This window comes from Durio zibethinus, chromosome 10 (assembly GCF_047325235.1).
Source record: "Durio zibethinus cultivar Kanyao isolate XHJ-2024 chromosome 10, ASM4732523v1, whole genome shotgun sequence".
NCBI lineage: Eukaryota > Viridiplantae > Streptophyta > Magnoliopsida > Malvales > Malvaceae > Durio > Durio zibethinus.
In genome coordinates this window covers 26715159-26736463 of record NC_143171.1, presented here as the reverse complement: position 1 = coordinate 26736463, position 21305 = coordinate 26715159, and the positions used below count along the sequence as shown (strand labels likewise).

The 21305-nt window shown below is 35.6% G+C and overlaps 4 protein-coding genes across 7 annotated transcripts; 2 read left to right on the top strand and 2 right to left on the bottom strand.

Moving 5' to 3' along the window:
• The first annotated feature begins 226 nt into the window (after positions 1-226).
• On the top strand, positions 227-2875 carry LOC149516626 (WAT1-related protein At3g28050-like). Its single transcript, XM_089767041.1, has 7 exons — positions 227-544; positions 636-701; positions 859-972; positions 1526-1796; positions 1898-2056; positions 2146-2297; positions 2393-2875. The coding sequence occupies exons 1-7, from the start codon at positions 342-344 to the stop codon at positions 2550-2552; spliced, it is 1125 nt and encodes a 374-aa protein (XP_089623167.1). The 5' UTR covers positions 227-341; the 3' UTR covers positions 2553-2875.
• Positions 1519-8017, bottom strand: LOC149516625 (protease Do-like 9). 4 transcript variants are annotated; one of them, XR_016345886.1, is made up of 10 exons: positions 7222-8017; positions 6339-6538; positions 6072-6252; positions 5714-5905; positions 4565-4797; positions 3752-3853; positions 3550-3600; positions 3349-3453; positions 3101-3270; positions 1519-3023 (listed from the first exon to the last, which is right to left on the bottom strand). XR_016345886.1 is itself a non-coding variant. In XM_089767039.1 (9 exons), exons 1-9 carry the CDS (start codon positions 7835-7837, stop codon positions 3172-3174), a joined length of 1794 nt encoding a protein of 597 aa, XP_089623165.1. In that variant the 5' UTR covers positions 7838-8017; the 3' UTR covers positions 2741-3171. The 4 variants fall into 4 exon arrangements, 2 of the variants coding, with proteins under 2 accessions (XP_089623165.1, XP_089623166.1); XR_016345885.1 differs by having other exon boundaries at positions 2741-3023; positions 3752-3868; XM_089767039.1 differs by having other exon boundaries at positions 2741-3270; positions 3752-3868.
• A 1083-nt stretch (positions 8018-9100) lies between these two features.
• Positions 9101-10181, top strand: LOC111292743 (uncharacterized). Its single transcript, XM_022885273.2, has one exon. It carries the CDS (start codon positions 9456-9458, stop codon positions 10005-10007), a length of 552 nt encoding a protein of 183 aa, XP_022741008.1. The 5' UTR covers positions 9101-9455; the 3' UTR covers positions 10008-10181.
• A 2246-nt stretch (positions 10182-12427) lies between these two features.
• On the bottom strand, positions 12428-15366 carry LOC111292742 (xyloglucan O-acetyltransferase 4). The gene is made up of 3 exons (XM_022885272.2): positions 15050-15366; positions 14667-14965; positions 12428-13370 (listed from the first exon to the last, which is right to left on the bottom strand). The coding sequence occupies exons 1-3, from the start codon at positions 15285-15287 to the stop codon at positions 12597-12599; spliced, it is 1311 nt and encodes a 436-aa protein (XP_022741007.1). The 5' UTR covers positions 15288-15366; the 3' UTR covers positions 12428-12596.
• Between the last annotated feature and the right edge of the window lie 5939 nt (positions 15367-21305).

Genomic DNA, 21305 nt, shown 5'->3' with positions numbered 1-21305 from the left:
TCATAAAAGAACTTATAAAATTTTTTTAAATATTTTTTTTAAATTTACAAATCTCTTATCAATATCATCAATTGCACCTCCACAATGCAAACAAAAATAGAAAAAATTGTCTCATGCTAAGTCTTTCCTTTGCTTGTCAAATGAGAAAACGAAAGGGATCAATAATTAAAGCACATGGGAAATCACATGTTATAAAGTAACCAATCAGCAATTCCTATTAAAACTATTGGTCTAGTCACCCCTCACCAATAACAGTTCCTTACAAGTTTGACAAAAAACCATTTTAAGTTTACAGGTTTTGATTTCTGTTTGTTTTGAGAGAAACTGAGAGAAAAGAAAAGATGGAGTGGAGATGGAGATGGAATTACTGTTACAAGGATGTTCTGCCATTCACAGCTATGGTGACAATGGAGTGTGTAAACGTGGGGCTAAACACACTTTTCAAAGCAGCTACTATGAAGGGCATGAGCTACCATGTTTTTATTGTCTATGCTTATGCCATAGCTGCTCTTGTTCTCCTTCCTGCTCCTTTCTTCTCCTACAGGTTCTTCCTTTCTCAACTTGTCTGTCAGTTCTAGTGGCCATGCAAACCGAAAAAGTTTCATTTCTGATTGTTTTACTTTAGTTTCTTGCAGATCAAGAGTGCTTCCTCCACTCAGCTTCCCTGTACTATGCAAGATTGGACTTCTAGGACTTATAGGGTAACTTTGTTTGATTCATACAGTTCTGATGATTTCAAGAACAAGAGAAATGATTTTAGCAGATTTATCCTTAATACTTTTGCTTCATTTCAAGAAAATTTTTTGTTAATTTCTCTTGATTAGAGTTCTTTTCTTAATTGTTTTGAAACTGGATCAGGGGTTCATCTCAGATCGTGGGGTATACAGGCATCAATTATAGCTCTCCAACTCTTGCTTCTGCAATCAGCAGCCTCACACCAGCTTTTACCTTCATCCTAGCTATCATTTTCAGGTAATTTTTTTGTTCCCCCTTCAATTACCAAAGCACCCTTTATTGGACAAAATTCAATAGATTTGCTTTCAGATAAAGTTGGAGTGGCAGTTACATTCCTTTTGGTCAGAGTTTAGAACCGATTATCATCAGTTAATTCTGTCCATTGGATTATGTCTTTAGGTTGTAACTTGTAAGATGCTTTTCTTTTTGCTTTTGGGTGGTAATTGGGGTTCCCTTTGGCAGTGTTTTCTAAGGAAATTCTGTACTTTGGGGTAAGATTGAGCAAGCACATATGAGACTCTGGGCCCAACACAATGTGAGTGCATGGACATTTGCTTAATTTGATGAATTTTAGGCATAAACCCCACCATTTCACAGCCAAAAAAGAAGAATAACGAGGCAAGTATTTTATCAGTGTAGTTGAGTGGCTAACAACGTCTTTATGGTTCTAGTGGGCAAGTCCTTTTCTTCCGAGGACCACAGTTCTTCTTGTATTATTCCCTGATCTTAGACTGTACTTTCATTAATTCTGATATATATATTTTCCATTTCTTTTCTTGCATCTTGAAAGAATGGAGAAGCTATATTGGAAAAGAACAAGCAGTCAGGCTAAAGTCATGGGCACCATAATAGCAATTATTGGTGCATTTGTGGTGACTCTTTATAGGGGCCCGGCAATAGTCATAGTCTCGTCGCGTTCCATGTCACTTCAACAGCCTCTAAACTCGTCAAAAACAAATTTGGTTTCTGGCGGACTTCACTCAGCAAGCCCGAATTGGGTTATCGGTGGTGCTTTTCTCACTGCTGAGTATATCCTGGTTCCACTCTGGTACATTGTTCAGGTTAGACTCTCGTTACAAATTACAAACATTTCCCATATTTACTTGAATGGTGCCATTGCCGGAAATTCGAAGAAACAAATCGATTCTGTATTGTTTTGCAGACACAAATCATGAAGGAGTATCCGGCAGAACTAACTGTTGTCTTCTTTTACAATTTAAGTGTTAGCTTCATAGCTGCAATTGTTGGTTTAGCTACAGAGAGGAATGCAAGTGCCTGGAGAATAAGGCCAGATATAGCATTAGCCTCGGTTGTTTGCTCTGTAAGAAACTAGTGCCACTGCCAACCACAGAAGTAAATTGTAGTCTTTGAATTTCACATCTCAATGTTTTGCCTATATTCTCTGTTTAGGGACTCTTTGGTTCTTGCTTGATCAATGTCATCCATACATGGGCTCTGCGCTTGAAGGGACCTGTTTTCGTGGCAATGTTTAAGCCATTGTCGATTGCTATTGCTGTTGCCATGGGTGTCATGTTCCTAGGTGTTGCTCTCCATCTTGGGAGGTATAAATGATGCAGTGCTTTTGTTGTGGCATTATGGTTAATTTTACCTGTTTGTGGTTTAGCTAATGGACTGGTTTCCTTTTATCCTTTTGCAGTCTCGTTGGAGCAACAATAATATCGATCGGATTTTATACAGTGATGTGGGGAAAAGCAAAAGAAGAAATGGCTGACGACTGTGGCAATGGCACCACCATGGATTCACCATCTTCCTACCAGGTCCCCCTGCTTCAAAGCTATAAAAATGAAGAGGTGTAGAAACAAACACATACATATGAATGCAAAATCAAATTCACATATGGAAAATATCAGCAGTCAGAACATTTGAGACTGATAACATTCCCAGTGCTGAAGGTTTACGAAGTTTTCTTGAGAGCTTAGCCTCACCCATTTCAGCCCATGTCAACTCCATCTACACCTGCAAAAGGGTTTCTGATATGCAGATATTGAGGCTCAAGTAAATTGTTAACAGAAAACAGATGATACAACCCGAGAAGGATTTATACGAGGGCAGCGCCCACTAAATTTAAGAATAGTTTTAATTTTGCTCTCACAAATATAATTGAAGTCTTTAATTTAAATTTGATTTGTGTTAATTTTATATAACTAACAAACTTTTTTTTTTAAGAAAATTTTCCGGAGCAGGTCTAGTGAAAATGACCTTCATCTCTCTACTTCCTTCCGATATAAACTCAAACCATCTTACAGCTACCCAGACATAACTACGCCCTGCAAAATGAACAGGCAAAACTTAACAATATGCCCTCCCACTTGTATTGGCAAATGTAACTCAATTATGTTTGTACCACATTCATAAGGAGACATGCAAAATTAGGATCACATGGATTATCTTCTGGCGTTTCCCCTCAACCTTCTCTCAAGTCTTGAGATCGTCAGACATTGCAGAAGATATACAATGTGTGGTTAGGATATCTAAAGTTGCAGCCTTTGCAGCCTTGGTTTGTAGCACTACTATCTACATGACAAAGTTGAGAATCAGCTAAACCAAAAATATACGTATTTTGTGTAAGTGCATGAGATAGATAGAGAGAACCTGCTGATATTCCAGGTCAAATCTTAAATATTCATCATTGCAGTTATCGACCATATTGGCTAAGCTCTTTAGATTCTTCACGGGTTTGCCATTGAAAGCAAGAACCTAGATAAAAGAAATTAAAAGAAAATTGTTAACATGTGTTCTTTAAAGTTTTGAGATACTTTACATCATCAGCAATGTCATGAAACACTCCCAGACCTGAGTATTGACGATTTCCTCATATCCAATATTTATGTCAGCCACAAGCACCTGAGAATACAGAAAAAGATTGTAAGCAATAAGGTCTAAAATGCATGAATAAGAAGAAAATCAAATCATGGTGTTGCACGAGATTGCAAATTCATCATGTAATTATGCATAAACAATATCTTGGAATGAAAAACATGAGAACGACAGATACCTGTGAAACAACAAGAAGCTGTTCATCTATAGACTCTGCCATTGCATGTAGATGCTTATCCAATAGTTTGACTGGCGCATCAAATTCATAATCCTTCCCATACTTTAGAGAGAGAAACTGGGAAGTTAGAAATAAGCAAAGACCACTCAAAAAGCAAATCATAAAAGACTTAACCAGTCTTCAGCATACACTCATGAAGAAAGCCTCACGGTATTTGCAACAGTGGATGATGATGAACAAATGAAATATGTTTTAGACCCCAAAAATGGGAATCTATAGCTATGAGACAATAAACAAAGTTGATACAGGACAAGCAACTTCACAACTCAATTTCCATAAAATCTGTATAATTATATAACCAAAAGCCTCCTAAAACAATTACAACTTAGGTATTTATAACTAAACATAAACCATAAAAACGTAAAGTACCAATTAAACCCTATAGCCTTAATTTGTAAAATACTAATAAATATAAAATGACCTAAATAATCTAAAATAGACTAACTAAACATAAAGATTATAAGCAAGGCAGACCTCAAAGTAGAACAATTCTACATTTAATTGCTCTTGAATTTTTCAGAAGGAATGGATAACCACCCACTAAGGCAGACCTCAAACTTCACTAATGGGGCCCTTTTTTCTAGTAATCAAGTTTCTCAATAATGCAAAAAAGACAAGAAACAATAAAACTAAAACAAAGAGTAACTAAAGAGTTTGTTATGCATTTAAACAATTACCAATAATTGCCGTAACAAGTTTGAGAAAGGAAACACACACATACAGAGAGAGACAGAGAGAGAGATCACTACACACCTCCGATCGCAAGTATGGAACAGTTACAGCTGTAAAAACAAATCCAGCAATAATGTAATAAGAAGGAGTTTTCCCACTGGTGTGTGCTGGGATGAGCCTCTTGTGAGTCGCTAGTTTTATGTCAAATGCAAGTATCTTCGAATCACGGAGAACTTTAACGGATGCGGTATCCCCAGTATACTTCTGAGAAACAAGATAGCTGAAACCTATGCGCTCCCCATGCCTGAATGGAACTGTTTTTTTCCCCACGTCATTGAAAAATGAAAAAGTCAAAAAGAGAAAGAATAGGTCAGGAGAATGTTCCCCCACATAAATTAGAACAGTACTGCCACAAAACTTGAATGAACTAAAAGTTAACAGACAACTGGAGTCAAACATGTGAGAGTCATCTAGTAGACTTTAGACTTTGTAGTCAAAAGTGAGTTGGCCAAGTATTATACAACAACCATCACTCAGCCACAGCCACAGATGATGAAAAAGTAACTAAATCCCCAACTGAAAAAACTTTCATATGTACAGAAAACAGCAAAACTCCAGACTACCTAACAAAATTGAGCAACGAATTGAATACCAAAAGAGACAGAATGAATAATTCATTTTTTTTCTTTTGCATTGGAGGCTCTATTCTGGTTCTATTTTTTAAACTCTTCTGGGCCAAAATCATATGGGCCATGATTGCTAAGGAAATCTCTCCTGTTCAAGGTTAAAAAAACTTTTAAGCACTAAGTCATTATAAGACACCATATCTATTATACATTAACACTACCACCACTATAAATGAACACTGCATTTAAAATCTAGTTCCCATAAATGAACCCCTGATTAAACTAAACACCATCTCCTTAGCACATTTTCATGTAAGCTAAGCAACCACAGCTAAATCATCATTCTCAGCTCAAAAGGACATCCTATGGAAACATCTGCATCTAATCTTCACCAAATATAAAAACAATACTTCACATTTTCAATTGTTAGCTCAAGAAAGAAGCAAAAATAGACTCCAAGAATAGTCTAGTGATGAAGCAAAATATGCATATGTGCATAATCATGTCATGCATACATACATTCATAGGTGAAAGTTTTAATGAAGAATATAACGGTATGAGATGAATCCTACTAATATAAAGGGGGAAGAGGGGAGTAGCTTACCTGTCCCATCATTAGCAACTTTTACCCCATCAAAACTAAGTATAATATCAGATGGCTTCAGAAGATGAGATTCTGGAGCTGTGGGCTCGATTCTCCTAATACGGACCCCCTTCTGATCTGATTTCATCCCCATTGCCAAGCGCAAATCAGGATTTTCCATCTTTTGCCACTCAACACCAAGGATTGGGAAGCCTGAAACAGAAATGATGAGCAGGACAGAAGTAAGAATTCAAGCACAATTCCAGAAATATAATTAAAGTCAAACCACTTTCTAATTCCAAAACCAACCAGGCAGAAAAAGAGCCAAGAATGATAACTGGACTGAACTTAATAAAATAGTACTGCCTTGGAAAAATACCTGTATACATCCCATTTTTTTCATAATCCTGAATGAAGTGCATTATAACTGGTGTAGGTATGACATACCCAATATTTTCCACATCTTCATGTTTCAAAGATTGGAATGCAATACCAACACATTTTTCCTTGTCATTGAAGGCAGGCCCACCAGAATTTCCGGAGTTTATAGCTGCATCTATCTGCAAAACAATATCAATTGCAAGAGGTCGATAAACATATGAAGCAAACATGTTGAACTGCCAGAAGCTGGAACTAATTCCACAACCTGTAGTCCCAGAAGCTCAGTTGACCCATGAACATAAGAGAGTATCTCAATACGTGATACAACACCACTAGTAACAGAGATTGTGTCACCTCCAATTGGATAGCCCACAACAGTTACAGCATCTTGGAGTGCAGGAAAATCTCCAAACTCAACAGGTGAAACACCTTCCCAGAACTCATCATCACTAACTGTTAACATTGCTGTAGCATCCCAAAACAAGAGAAATTTATTAATCAATCAACTCAAACATTTCTCTTCGTTAATCAATAGCCATTTTCATACAATCAAATCGCATTAATCATGTTTCTATTAGAAAGACAAGTAGCCCTCTGTTCATAACAAAGCAGCATCATAAATTCAGAAAACAAGTTAGCATAAGCTATTTCCCCATTTACCTGTTTCAATGCCAAAGATCACTGCAATTTACTCTAAACATAGAAATATTAACCCATGGTCTAAAACAAGCAAAATCAATCATTTATGCTCTGCCCATTTCAATCAACTGGCGGTGATTGGAGCTTAACAGCACCTCACTGGAGGTGCAGTTGCATCCAAACGCCCACTCAATCAGCCATCTCTCATCTTTTCCTCGATTCAAACTACCCCTAATTTTCCTCGAATCTCTTCATTTCTGATTTTGTCTCTTTTAGTCTTATATCTAAGCATCATCAACACGAATTTGCACCAAAAAAAAAACCCTCCAACTTTCATACCCTTACCCTGTCTCTCAACACAAATAGCCCTTACCGTTTTCTACCCGTTTCAGTTATCTTAGAATCAAACCACTTAACTTCCTCCAAACCCAAAGACAATCCCAAAAATTGAAAATTCCCACATAACTACTTCAGAAAACACTGAATAAAAAATCAAAACTTTAGCTTACCAATATCACATTCAGTCCCAATAGCCAATACAGTAGCCAAGTACTTTGTATCAGACCCCCTTTTCTTCAACTTCACTTGAGTATAATGTTCCACTGAATGAGCATTTGTTAACACTCTTTTCCCACCAATTATAAACCCACTGCTACTTGAAGAATACTGCCTTTTCCTTTGCCATGGCAGCGAATAATTCGGCTCCGTGTGAACGCAAAACACTTTCACTACGGCATCCATCGCTGGCACCACCCTCGCCGCCACGCTCTCCCACTTCGTCACCGGCTGCGGAGGCGGCTCCAATACCACCGCCCCATTTTGATAAGGTCTCCGCTCCGGGGACGCTGCCACATGCGGGTCCGTGTCCTCCGTGTGCCCCGCACCAGACTTCCTCGGCCGCCCTCTAACTCGTCGTGCCAGTGGTGGGTTGTTGGCGTCATTGTTGGCGGTGGCGTTCGAGACAGCTTCATTTGCAGCAACAAAGACGTCGTTTTGGGGGGCAACGGCGTCGTTTTGGGGAGCAACGGCGTCGTTTTGGGCGGCGGCCGTGTATTGGAAGTCCATGGTTTCGGTGGTTGATGCTTGGGTTTTCGCTGTCCTGCCTCGTTTCCTTGTTTCCCCCATTAGGCTTTTTCTTTTAGGGGTTTTAGGGTTTTTCAAATTAGGGTTTTTGATTTGAAGATTGTTAACTTCGGGTATGAGGAATGGGGATTCTTTGCTTTCTTGCTTTCTTGCTTTCTTGCTTTCGGCCTCTTTCTATGAAACAGAGGCAAATCGGTAGGGAAATGAAAATTCCGAATGGTTGGTACAGAAGGAGAATTTGGGCTTTCAATAGACTGAAATACCCCTTTCAGCCCAATAATATATACTTGTTCAAATTGGGCCAATTGGTCTTTTAATGGACTAAAACATGGGCCTTTAGCCCAAATAAAACCTAAGTGAAATTCTATTCACACCCCCTCACTTTTTTTTTTTAATTTTTTGTAAATAAAATTATTTAAATATCTTTCTCTTTCAAATATTTATTTTCAAAAAATTATTATAAGAAAATTATTTAAATAATTTAACTTAAAATTTTTTTTTAAAAAAATGAAATGTAAAAGGAAATAATCTAAAGTGCATTTAGTCCCTCACTTTACCTAATTTCAATAGCAATATATATTTCTTGAAATTTTATTCCAAAAATATTAAAAATGATTATAATATAAACGTAAATTTTGAATAGTATATGAGAACATATTAGTACTATTAATTGTGTGTAATTTGTAGCTTTTATATGTAATATGCTACTAATATTATATAATGTATTTTATTATAAATGCTATATATTCATAATTATATTATATATTTTGATATTACTTAATTATTTATCAACAACACTTAAAGAAATAACTATGTTATTCAAATTTTAAGTGAGTATTATTTATCAAGAAAAATTATTAATAGAATTTTTAAGGTGACATATATGGTTAGAGTATAATACAAAAAATAAAACATGTGAAAATTTTTTAATTTTTTAATTTAATTTCATTTATAAAATTAAAAAATTATAAACCTTTTTTAGTAATTAAAATTGGTTTTTTATTTTAAAATAACATGTAATGATAAAATTGAAATTAAAAAATTCATAAAAAAATTCCACTGTAAAGTCAAAGTAAAATTTATTACTACTACTAAAATAAACTAAAATGGAAGCTCCAAGGTTCAGCAGGAACTTCTTGACTTGACTGATACAGTGACACTTTCCAGTTCGGAATTTTGTAAGAAAAGCTACCAACTTATAACTTATAATTAAAAGTGTTTGGTATAACCCCAAAAAGGAAAAAAAAATTTAAAATTTGTTGTCAAAAAAGAGTAATGGAAAATCGTTACCATCTTTTTTGTTTCCTTTTCCTTTAAATTTCTCTTTAATTTTCACTGTGAAATTGCCAAAGAAAATCAGATTCCACTCTCCAAAAGCCAAAATCCCCATACAAATTGCCAAGTTCCTCTGTTTATTATCTGGCTCTTTGAGAGAACCGAAAAAAATCCTTTTTTTTCTCTCAATTTCTCTTCTTCTTTGGCCTTTGCAACACCAAATCTAATATGGCTATCTTTCATTTCCCATGTTCTTTCTAGGGCTTTGAATTTTTCCCTTTTGTGGTCACTTCCAGTTCTTCTTCAAGTTCCAATTTTCATCATCTGGGTACTCTTAGATCTCCCTTTTAAAGTTTGGGTTCCTTTTGTTTTCTTCGAAGCTTCAATGTCACAAGGTTTTTCAATTGAGCTTTACTTTGATCCAGCTCTTGAAAACCAAGTTTTGAAAGCTTGGAATGTTTTGGCTCGTCGTCAAATCAGCACCCATTTAATTGAAATTGAGTCAAGGCCTCACGTTACTCTCTTTTCAAGCCCTTTTCTTGACCCTTCCAGGCTTGAACCTGTTTTAAAGAACTTTGCTTCAAAGCAAGGACCTTTAGCTCTATCTTTTTCTTCAATTGGGACTTTTCCGAATGAAAAAAATTTTCTTTTTCTTGCACCAGCTCCAACAATGGCCCTCCTACAGTTCCAGGCTCAGTTATGTGAGGCTGTTAAAAAGGAAGGGATTGAAATTGGAGAAGAGTTTAAAGCTGACGCTTGGATTCCTTATTGTCCTGTAGCTCAGGAAGTGCCAAAAACAAGAATGGCTGAGGCTTTTTCTGTGTTGAGAGAGTTGAAGTTGCCTGTCTCTGGATATGCAATTGATATTGGGTTGGTGGAGTTTTCACCTGTTCGTGAACATTTCTCATTTGAACTTGGGAATACCGTAGAGGCATGAGATTTGGAGGGGTCGTTATGACAGTGTTAGTTTTTGCTTTTTGTTACAATTCCAAAATGTGTTTTACATGATGTGTTGCTAATGTAGGTTTTATAATTAGCAGTGGATGATGGATTCTTAGTTGCAACTTAATATGTTGTTTCACAGGTCAATTTGAAGTTTACTTTTTTATCATATCTTTTTCTTGCCTGCATTTTTTGTTGAGAGTATGTTTTTAACATTACATAACCAGATTCTCTATTGAATGAGGTTAAATATTGGATTGACTCAAACCTTTTATCAATTGAATTGTGGAAATTGTAAAGAATCTCACTAATGTAATGAGTTTTTAGTTGTTACTTTTGCATGTAATCTCTTGTATGTTAGTCTGACTTTGAACATTTATGAGGATATGTTTTACCATGATATGACCAGATTCAATATTGAATGGGGAGAAAATATGTTGGATTGGTTCAAACCTTTTTTCAATCTGCTACCTTAGTTTGGATGTCTGGAAAGATGTTATTGGTATATATATTGAGTTCACCATACATTATGATTTGGATTTTGGAAGTTCTAAAGAGCAGATTGCCAAGTTTTCTGTCCGTGTAATGAGATTTTAGTTGCTACGACTGCTGCTAATCTCTTGTATGTTAGTTTTGACTTCCTTAATAAGCAAATGGAATTTGATTAAGTTACTTACCATTTGATAATCATAATAAAATGGCAGTTTTACTGCTGCAACTAAATGCTAAAGTATTTAACCAAATCTTTAAAAATAATCCTGTGTTCTACTTAGCAGTATTCTTGTTTTACATACCTTCTTATGTTGTTTATTTCTGCTAGTGTATTAATGAGATTTTGTTCAGGGTCACCGTTTTCTATACTTTTTGCCTTGACCTATTTGGTCTTTGCATTATATATCTTGGAAGTGGTTAATTTGACTAGTGTTTGTTAATATAATCTTCTTGATTAGGTTCATGCTAAGCGAATTTGATGACCCTTCCTACTCATGCAGTCAAAATAGGAATCCACTGTAATTGGCTTGGGTTGCTTAAGAGTTTTCCAGCCTGATATTTAGCATTATGAATTGGTGATTTGACCAGATTGCATCCGGTCTACTGCTTTTTGCAGCTTAGATTAGAATTCTGACCTTTAGAATATTGACCATGTCTATATTACTTCTCTACCAATTCAGTAATCAGTTTTTATCATTCATACATGTTAGTAGTTGAATAGTCTATGTCATCACTATGTCTTTTGTCAACAGTGGTCCCATGTTGATAAAGCCTTTTATTTGGCCAAGCAAAGAAGATAAAGCCTAATTGACGATAATAACTAGGATATGCAATGGTAGGATCTTTTCTTACGAGATTTGATGCAGGGCTTTTTAACCTTGTTCAATATTTATTAAATTTAGTTTTGAATGGAGTTTAATTTCTGGGGTAGAGTAGTGATGGTATGACTAGTTGGCTACATCCACTCTCACTATGTGTTTAAAACACTCTTTTATTGAATGCATGAGCTGAATTTACTCTTTTGTCAAAAACATTAGTCTTACAAATTATTTGCTGTATTTGATTGGATTGTTATGATTGTATTTGTCATATGCAAGCAATTTACTACGTTACTTGCTGTTTCTGGATACCATTTTTAGAACCAGACTGTCTGATTTACAGAGATTGTAGTTCCACTCCATCGTGAAGTGTTCATGGGGTAGAGATTCAAGCCTTTCACAATAGCATTTAGCAAGGATACCCTTCTTTCATTGCAAGATTTCGGTATTGTTTTGGTATGTCTTGCATTTCCATGATTGATTAAAGAAAGAGTTGAGTGTTCCTTACTCTTTAGTTCTCCCTTGTCCTTGAATGTTTTTGTAATTCGATTCTTTTCCCACAGCATCTTGGATGAGGACCACCTTGACTTTCTTTCTTTTGTTTTTGGGGGTTTCTGTTATCATCATTTTCAAGTTCCTTGCCTGTCTTGTCTTTATGAAACTGGAATAATGCCCCACCATGTTTGCACATGAGTTGCCATTGGTTTTGTCATTGGACTATCATTTCCAGGTTCCATCCAGCTAGTTGGAGATTTTAACAAGAAATCCACTTTGTGATCAATGACCATACGTTTTCTTGGCCAGCATTTCAAATTCCACATATTCGTTTCCCTCTTCTTAGGGGGCCCCAGCACAATGGAGAACCAAGAAAAAAAAAAAAAAAAAAACTCTTTAGTTTGGTATGCCTGCGGAACGTGAAATTTCATCAAGTGGGAAAAGTTCCACCATCGTTTGAAGTTTATAGTTTTCTCTCTCAGGGTTGGATATTGCTTCTTCCGTTATCATAGAACACGAAAGTATGAGTTTGCAACAATCTCTTCTTCTGTGTTGACCATCATTAGTGTTAATATTAAGCAATGGAGGATCAATGATATTTGATATTACATTACAACGAAAATTTATGTTAATTTATTGTGTTAACAATCAAAAAAAAAAAAAATTGCATCTGTTGGCCATAAAAAATATATATGCCCAGGGGAAGAAAAAATGAGGACAATTATTAAGATGTAAATATGTATGGTATATGATTCTAACTAATTCAACCTGGCCATTTACTAAGAAACTAATGCAGCTTCTCTTCTCAGAACAGCCATCAGAAAATCATTCCATACGTCGATCGGACCCGGCAGGCACCAGTGAACACAGTCATTATAACCCTTCATCCATTTGTTTCCCCAGAATTCACCAGGGTGCCCATCAGGTCTCATGAGCATGGCCCTGGTGACATCCAAAACTCCAAACCTCTTCCCTTTCTTTTCTCCTTGAATTCTTGCCTTTTCGATTTCTTCCATTTGCAAGCTCCTCAGTTCCCATTCATTACTACTTACGTTAATCTCTCTTTCGCTTAAAGGACTTTTCCTGTTGCATCTTCCTCCAGTGTTCCAAGTCCCATTCTCAAAATGAGCTGGTGAAAATGTCCTGATGAGGGTAACCCTCACCTTGCATTTCTTGCATCGATTAATATGATTTAATGCGGATCGAAAAGCCATCTTGAGGGCGAAGCCAACACCATAATCTGTCACATTGGGATTATTGCAATACACGCATCCAACAACGCCAGTGCCATCATGTAGGTAAATTGGTCGGAAGAACCAATGTGCATCTGAGATTATAACATAGTCTAGAGCAGGAAGATCTTTGCTCCATTCTTCATCAATTTTGTCAAGGTGCAAGTCAAAAATGCCAGATGATGAACCATTGACCACTCTTTCTTCACCAGCTACAAGGAATTTCGTCCAAAGGATCATGAGAGTGAAGTCATGATCGGGAAAGTACCATATCCGTTTCCGGTCTTCTGAATCTTTGTACTCATCTTTGGGAGTTTCAACCTACAAAAAGTTTGCAGTTCACGCAATTCAGACTTTAAAATCTCAAGCTGTTTGAATCAATTATTTTTAGTTGTCAACTATCATACAAATTGGAAAACGGGCAGAGTGAAATCAGTAAAAGGGTGCCGTAGAAACTGGACAAAACTACTGTTCGTTTGTTGTCCAGGGAGGAAGAATTTGAAAGAAATAAATTAACAAAGAATAACAATAAAAAAGCCACTAACTAATTTTGACCTTCATATAATCTAAACATTTCCAAGTCAACATTTATTATTTAAAAGAATATTAAATAAATCAACCTTGCTCAATCTATTTGGTCCTAGATTAATTTACAATTAAGACTTTAATTCTGGAGTCGGCAATTAAATTTTCTTTACAAAGAATGTCATTATATAAGACAAAAACAATATTATAAATGTTTAAATTTGAATTTAAAATTTATTAAATAATATCTCGTGATTATATAATTAATTAAGTTAAATTTAAGATCAAGAATACCGACGAATCAGGCAATCATTCCCAGCATCTGTACGGACCAGTTGAATGTGAAAATAGTATTTTCTAATTGCAAAACTATTGATAAACTAGATTGACGGTGTTTGTTCACTGACTTTGTCTGCTGAAACACAGCAATTTCAGCCATTTGAGAGGGACCCGCTCTTTATAATTCTGACTTCAAATGCACAAAATGCTCTGGATGGCCGTGAAGTTTGCCAGCTTCATTGCCTCAGATAAATTCATCAAAACCACATAAAATTTTCCCTGTTATTTTTTCTTTCATACTTTGCACAGCAGAAAATTACATCTAATTCAATTCAATGTAGTGAAAAGTTTCTCTTGGTGAGTCAAATAAATGGGAACTTTTAAACCCAGTAATCTATCAGAAACTAGAGAATCAAGCCAGGTTTTTACTACAATTACTGCTAAGAAAAACTCAAAAATCAATTTGCAATTTTAGACTGCAAAATTGACGGAAACTAGGTAACTGATTAATTCTGAATCCTCAGGGAACATTTTCAGCCTTCTGATATGATTTTAAATTCCGTGGATATGAATTTATTACTCTTCCAAAGATAGCAAAACAATAAATGTTATTGCCAACTCCAGAATATTATTCCCAACAATGCCTTGAGCATCTTTGGTATTTGCATTTATACTTGTAAAGGAATCAGAACTCAATCAGGGCACGCAAAGGATAAAGGAATCAGGATGAAATTCGAGGGGAATTATCACCAGAATAATGTGAAATTATGGTGCCTAAACAGTGCCTGAGAACGGAAAGTTCTGAAAACTGACCTTTGACAGGAGACAAAGAAGGGACTCCATGTGGTTCCTGGCGACTGAGTCACCAATGAATGCAAGTTTTTTTCCCTGAACAAATTCCAGGAATGTCTTAGGATCAAACCTGGGAAGATCACATTGGTCAGGTTTCCATCTCCAATTCAGAAAATCTGTGTCTTTTCTTCCATGGTGGAAACAATTCTTTGAAGTAGGAATTGTGGTGCAACTTGAGTTTGTATATTGAGACCCTTGGAGGTCAGGTATCCAATGGCCCTTAAACAAGTCACAGTTCAAAATCTCACCATGATCATCACCTAAAATACCAAAAAAAAAGAAACAAAAGTCAGAATCACACCCAAAATTTTATATAGTGAAAAGAGAAGGAGAATTGAGTTTACCTTGATCAGAGGTCGTATTATTAGGAGGTTTGATCAAGGCAAGTCTTTGATCAAGGTCATGTTTGGATATGTCATTTAAAGGGTTTGGAGAATAGAGGATGAAGAGTATGAATATGACAGTTACAACAAGAGAAGACAAGAAAAATGGAGGGAGCATCCCCATGTTTAGGCATCTCTCTTTTTTGTTATAGTGACGTATTTTATCTGGGAAAAAAGATGATGTAGAAGAAGGTTTCATGTTCTTTTATTTCTCGATGTACCACCAAACTAATAAAAGCGAGGGAATGAAATGACAGAGATCAGAAGGGTTTTTCGTGATTTTATGAGTTCAATATCTGGAGAAAAAAAAAAAAAAAAACCCTCCCCCATTAACTAGTTGTAATCTGGTGATAGGAGGGTCAAAAAGAACCTGCCTTTGGTGGAAAGGAAAAATACTAGCCATCCGATCTTAGACGTGGCACCATTGATGAAGGGGGACAGTGCATGTGAATTTTATGTAGTAGGGCCCCCATGTTTAACCTGATTTCACGGCGCAAATCCCTTTTGAAGATTTTGGAGACTCTCCATTTTCTCTTATTTCCGCCCTCCATCTTTTAACCCCAACACGATCAAGGACCAAGAAAAGTTTCATGTCCAATTTGAACATGGAAAGTCCAAAAAGGTCTGTATTCATCATGTGCAAAGCTTGTTTTTAGATGCAAAGGCCCCATAAAAGAATGTGACAAGTGCACTTTCATGATAGGGTTTTCTCAGCCAATCGTGCTTCCAACCACATTAAAATTGGTGAAGACAAAAGTGACCAATTCAAAAATTTTATCATTATTTTCACCAATGAGCCACTAAATCCAATGAAAATCAGCATAAAATTTGGAAAATTTTCATTTACTTGGAATTTCCAATGTATGATTATGTATAATCCATTCCATAAATTACATTCTGTTTATGTCAATATCGAATTTGTGGTTTTTAAAATAAAATCTTAAATTCTTGTTGATGGAAAAAAAGTTAATGAAATGATTTTAAGAGTCATTATTTTTTTGTACTTCAATGCGCTTTTTATACATTGGTGAAAAAGGAACTGATCAAGGGTCCCGACAATGGAGCCCAATGAACAGGTACAAAGAGAAGAACCAAAACTATCAGTCATTCAAGAGTCACGTCTTTACCGACATTCTTTTATTAAGGCAAAGGTCATTTGCAAGATCAAAGTGAATTTTTTTTTTTTAAGAAGAGGAGGGATAAGAAGAAAAAAAAAAAAAAGAGTTGAACGAAAAATATTATATAGATAACATTCATCTTTTAGTTTCAATCATCAGCTTTAATCTTTAATAACTTTAAATATAAAAAAATATATATTAATCAAGATAAGTTCAAAATGCATATGCATATGAAAATTGTAATTATTTAAAAAAAATTTGACAACTTCAAATATAAAAAAATTATTAATCAAGATAAGTTTAAATTATATATATAATAGTTGTAATTATTTTTTAAAAAAATTGGATAAATAGCTTAATGGGAAAAACCACAAATGCTTAAACCTATGATTGTTATTTATATCATTATTTATTCAAAAAAAATTATAATAAATTTTATGCCATTTTTTTATGTCGAGTTTAGTGTTGATAGTCGAGATCTTGAAATCACATAAAAAAAATTATTAAAAGTAAAAATAAAAAATATTTTTTATATTTGTATTTTGATATTCAAATAAAAAATTAAAATAAGAAAAATAAAAAAAAATTAAATCTTTTATATAAAATCTGAATAATTTTATTTATAAAAAAAATAAAAAATTTATAAAATAAAATAATGACGTGTTATTAAATATGTTAAGTTGACTTAACGTGTTAAATTACTTTAAAAATTAAAAACATCCCTAATTATATTATAATAATTTTTAATAAAAAAAATAAATTTACCCTCTTGACAAAAAAAGCCCCCAACACCACCAAAAGTGAATTGCAGGGAAAAATAGTGTGATAGCTGCTGTTCATCCCGACCTCCAAAAAGTGGCGGCTAGCTAAAGTTAAATCTTGAACATTATTGGTACGGCCTGAACCAGTTGCCCTTGTCTGCCTTGGCGGTTGACGTTCAAAATTATCATTGTTCTGACACGATGAAAATCACTTTCGCCATGCATTTAAAGGAAATTTTAGTAAAAAATTATCATTTTTTTATATCTCAACCTTGATAAAAAAAAAAAAATTGTTCTAGAATTAAACAGAGATTTTGATTTCTTCTCCATGAGGAAAGTTTGGGACCAGAATACAAGTTTTACAGAATGGCATGTGAGTTTCTGTTTCATGTCTGAACAAAACAAAGGCCAAAATGCTTATTTGGGAATCTCAGTTCTATCTCATTAATTGTCCATAAGTCAACCAACCAGACAGCTGTTTTGTTGTACAATACAATGAGCACATGAATTCGCATATGAAACAAATTATCTAGGCTATATGGGACAAACTATAAAGTCATCATAGATTTTTCTCCTCCAATACCCAAAAGAAAAGTGTCAAAGAAACACCTTTCCTGACAGCACCTCCCACCCTTTTAAAAAAATTTTCTGGGTAAAACCCATTTTCAGAAAAAGAAAAGCATATCTATTGCTGTTACAGTTGAGCTCATGGGTAACTGAAGTATAAAAAATGAGAATTTGCGAGAATTTTTGGGATATTGATAATTTTCAAGGCTATTCACATAAGGAACCTGGAGAGAATTTACTGAATTGCGTCTAACATAGGCAAAAGCATTAAACAAGGGTATAATTACTTCTATTCTGGTAGCAACAGCTTTGCCCTCACCAAATGGCGACTCATAAGAAGTCAAACCCTGCTGGTTGTTAGCAAGAAGCTCAGCAGCAGGTGAGCCTTTGGTACCAGTAAGGCAGTATATGGCATCAACAGGCCAAGGTTCATAAAGAATGGCACTGAGTACATGGACATACTCTTCTGTTGGAATCAAGTCCAATTTTGTTCCCTTTGATACATTCCATTGAGTTTCAATCTTTCAATCTCCATACCATTAAGTCCTGTTGCTTACTGGTAACCATGTAATATAACAGAGCAATCCATTAATCACTTGCAATTTGTGCTAGTTCGGACAATATGCAATCCAAATCAGATAAGAAAGCCATGGCTAACATTCTGACATAATTCCTCAGACCCTTATAGCCCTTGAAGCGCAGTTCCAGAAACTTGGGTTTGATGTTCTTTTCATTTTCCGCATTAAAAGACGACCAGTAATGGTTCAGTAGGAAAGAAGTAACTTTTATCTCCGGGTGAAGATAATCCCTGTAGATTGACAATTCCAATGATCAAGACGTACTAGAATTTGCACACAGGCTTGAAATGTACAAGACATGCTGCAGGGATTCTTAATAGGATGTCAAATTGAACATCTGGATTGACTAATGGTCAGTTCTGTTGACAAATCTTAGGCTTTTTCTTCAAAATCTTGATGTTCAACACTTCAACCTCTTCTTTGTAATAGTAGCTGATATGGGGTTTTCTTGGCCCGATGTTTCTGTTTCTGTCAGACTTGCTGTCCCATCAACTCCCATTAATTTCTTAACGATCGTTCTCTTGTACTTCCAAAGAGTTAAGGCATTGCCTATTCCCTTTCGAAATTGGAGAACCAGAAAGGCTTTGCTCAATTTTTTTCAAGCATTATTTGTTTTAAGACTCTGATGAAGACTGTTATTGTTGCCTTGGTGCCAATAAACAAGAGTAATCACATGAAGAACCTGGGGGAAATTGCAAAACTATTTTCTGCAATAGACAAAAGTTGCATGCCAAGGACTAAAGCCTTTGATCTTAGCAGTAGTTGACTTGATCTTCACCAATTGCAACTTGTAGGTAACCAACCCCTCATGATAAAAAACAATCAACTCAATAGCCTGTAAGCTACTGGTAGTTAGTGGCAGCAACAGCCAACAGGCCAAGTAGTCACATAGAAAAAGAACATGGAACAGATAGGGATACTAATATTCCGAAATCAAGTCTAGTTATGCGATGCTTTCTGTTGCAACCCGTCAATCCAAGTCCTCTTGCTTGTTAATAAGCATGTAATATAGCATTAATTGGAGTTATGCCATTTTCTATATATTTTTTTGGATAAACTGAAATTTCGTTTACCCAATACTAGCAGGAATCTGCTGCAAAACAACTGTTCTACAACTTAACAATCAAAGAAAGACAATTAATAGGCAGTCTATTCTAAAAAATCAACATTCAGGTTCCAATCTTCACTACTAAGTTGTTTGTTTACTATATCTCCTGCAATATGATCCAATCCACGCAACCTATATCTTACAATTTCCTTGACTCTGTCAACCATTTGTGCTGCTGTCATCTCCCCTTGCCTGATAATCCTCTGGCTCCTTTCCCTCCATGTGAGATAGATACATGCATTCCAGGCAATTCTCAATAAGGTTGAGATCAATTGCTTTCCCTTTTAACCTGTTCTCTACCCAGCTCAGCTCTGTGTGCCAACTTCCTACCCTTCTATCAATCCTGCATAGCTGGAGGATCTTCTGCCAAACTTCTTTTGTATAGACCCACTCAAAGTAAACATGGTCCCTTGTCTCATCTTCATTGTGGCATAAGTTGCATCTACTATCAATTTCCATTCCCCATGATCACAACTGCCCTTATTGGAAGCCTATTCAGAATAGCCATCCAAGTTATCAGCGAATGTTTTGGGAAGTGGTACTTGAACCATATTAATTTCTGCCATTTCACTTTCCCTTGTTGTGGTCTTATGCTCTGATCTCATTCCATACCATGGCAGTTTCATAACGTCCCTTAGGAAATGGCCATACCAACACATCATTTTCCTTTTTGATGAATTTCTGCGCAATCTGCCTTATTTGAAGCAATTTCCTCCAGTTCCAACTACTAGTTTGCTGGGCTGCTGCTTGCCATTTTCTATATTGGATTAGTGGACTTGGCGTTTTTTCAAATTTCTCAGATTCATTACTCAGTGGAGTCAAAGCTTGATTCACATGTGCTACACCCTTCAGAAACTCGTTTGTGTTTAGCACTAGCAAGCCAATGCAACTTTTTGTTCGCACAAATGCATTCTTCTGATATCTTCTCATGCTTTTATGATGTATGCATCTTCCTCCATGATGGATAGTTGACTAATTTAACAGCATAACATTCATCACAGCTACTATTTTTGCTTATATAGTGAACCATTGCATGAGGCTAAGATTCGGATAAATGTAGTCAGACCCTTGTAAACTTTGAAATGCAGCTCAAGATATTTGGCTTTTCTGTTCGTCTTTCTCCATACCAATAGACCCGTAATGCAAAACTGCAGGGGGATATGTGGAAGGCATTGTCTTGGTGAAGATGCTCACTGGAGGTTGAGACTTCAAATGGTCGGAGATCATGTTGTGTACCAGCATTTATAGACACACTTGAAAGGTATAAGATGCTGCTTGGGGATTCTTAATAGTATCTCCAAAAGAATATCTCAAATGAATATTCTGTTGATAAAATTCCTACTTCTTTTGAATCTTCACCATCATCTTTATAATTGTTTTCACATGTGGAACTTGCCTGATCCCTATTATAACTGAACTTCATCATATCAAATTACATATTCAGGATAGACAAGCCATTTAGTGATTCAATAGAGAATTGAGAACAAGGCTGCAAGAACCATCAAGATCAGATACGAATTTGCTCGGTTGCTTTCAGCTAGGTTCCTATATGATGTAGTGCAACTAGTTAAGGAGGAAGAGGGGATTGCTTTCTTTAGATGCCAGTAGAACTGAAGCAGTTTTATTTGAGGATATCACTTATGCTACAGGACCCGAAGTATTCTCCGATTGGGCCTTCTGTTACTACTTTCAATAGCTTGTGCCTCTACATATTTTTGGTTGCTTGCAGCCTCCTGTGCTGTGTATAAGAATTTGCAGTTTAAATATATTTCTTACACATTCCAAAAAAAAAAAAAAAGAAAAACTTAAGGCACATAAAAAAATAAGGCCTGACACTTAGACAAAAGTTAGAATTTACTTTTCAGATTAGATAGCAGCACCAGAAACCAAGTATATTTCATACAATAATACCTCCATTGTCTTTTGTCCATAACAATTACATTTTCAATAAATGTGTTTCCATCTTCAAATCACAACACATAAATATACTTTGAACCAAAAGTTCATATCACATCCTCTTACCCTTTAGGCTGGAGCCTGCATATGTTCAACTGCCAAGCTAAAAAAAGGAAGAAACATGAAATC

Excerpts from the sequence above, each read along its gene's own strand:
- LOC149516625 (XM_089767039.1), bottom strand. The coding sequence starts at position 7,837 with ATGGGGGAAACAAGGAAACGAGGCAGGACAGCGAAAACCCAAGCATCA. Across the intron at positions 5,906-6,071 it reads AAAAAATGGGATGTATACAG|GCTTCCCAATCCTTGGTGTT; the intron begins GTATTTTTCCAA and ends TTTCTGTTTCAG. Across the intron at positions 3,271-3,348 it reads TTGACCTGGAATATCAGCAG|ATAGTAGTGCTACAAACCAA; the intron begins GTTCTCTCTATC and ends TTTGTCATGTAG.
- LOC149516626 (XM_089767041.1), top strand. The coding sequence starts at position 342 with ATGGAGTGGAGATGGAGATGGAATTACTGTTACAAGGATGTTCTGCCA. Across the intron at positions 973-1,525 it reads ATCCTAGCTATCATTTTCAG|AATGGAGAAGCTATATTGGA; the intron begins GTAATTTTTTTG and ends GCATCTTGAAAG. Across the intron at positions 1,797-1,897 it reads CACTCTGGTACATTGTTCAG|ACACAAATCATGAAGGAGTA; the intron begins GTTAGACTCTCG and ends ATTGTTTTGCAG.
- LOC111292743 (XM_022885273.2), top strand. The coding sequence starts at position 9,456 with ATGTCACAAGGTTTTTCAATTGAGCTTTACTTTGATCCAGCTCTTGAA.
- LOC111292742 (XM_022885272.2), bottom strand. The coding sequence starts at position 15,287 with ATGAAACCTTCTTCTACATCATCTTTTTTCCCAGATAAAATACGTCAC. Across the intron at positions 14,966-15,049 it reads TAATACGACCTCTGATCAAG|GTGATGATCATGGTGAGATT; the intron begins GTAAACTCAATT and ends TTGGTATTTTAG. Across the intron at positions 13,371-14,666 it reads TTCTTTGTCTCCTGTCAAAG|GTTGAAACTCCCAAAGATGA; the intron begins GTCAGTTTTCAG and ends AACTTTTTGTAG.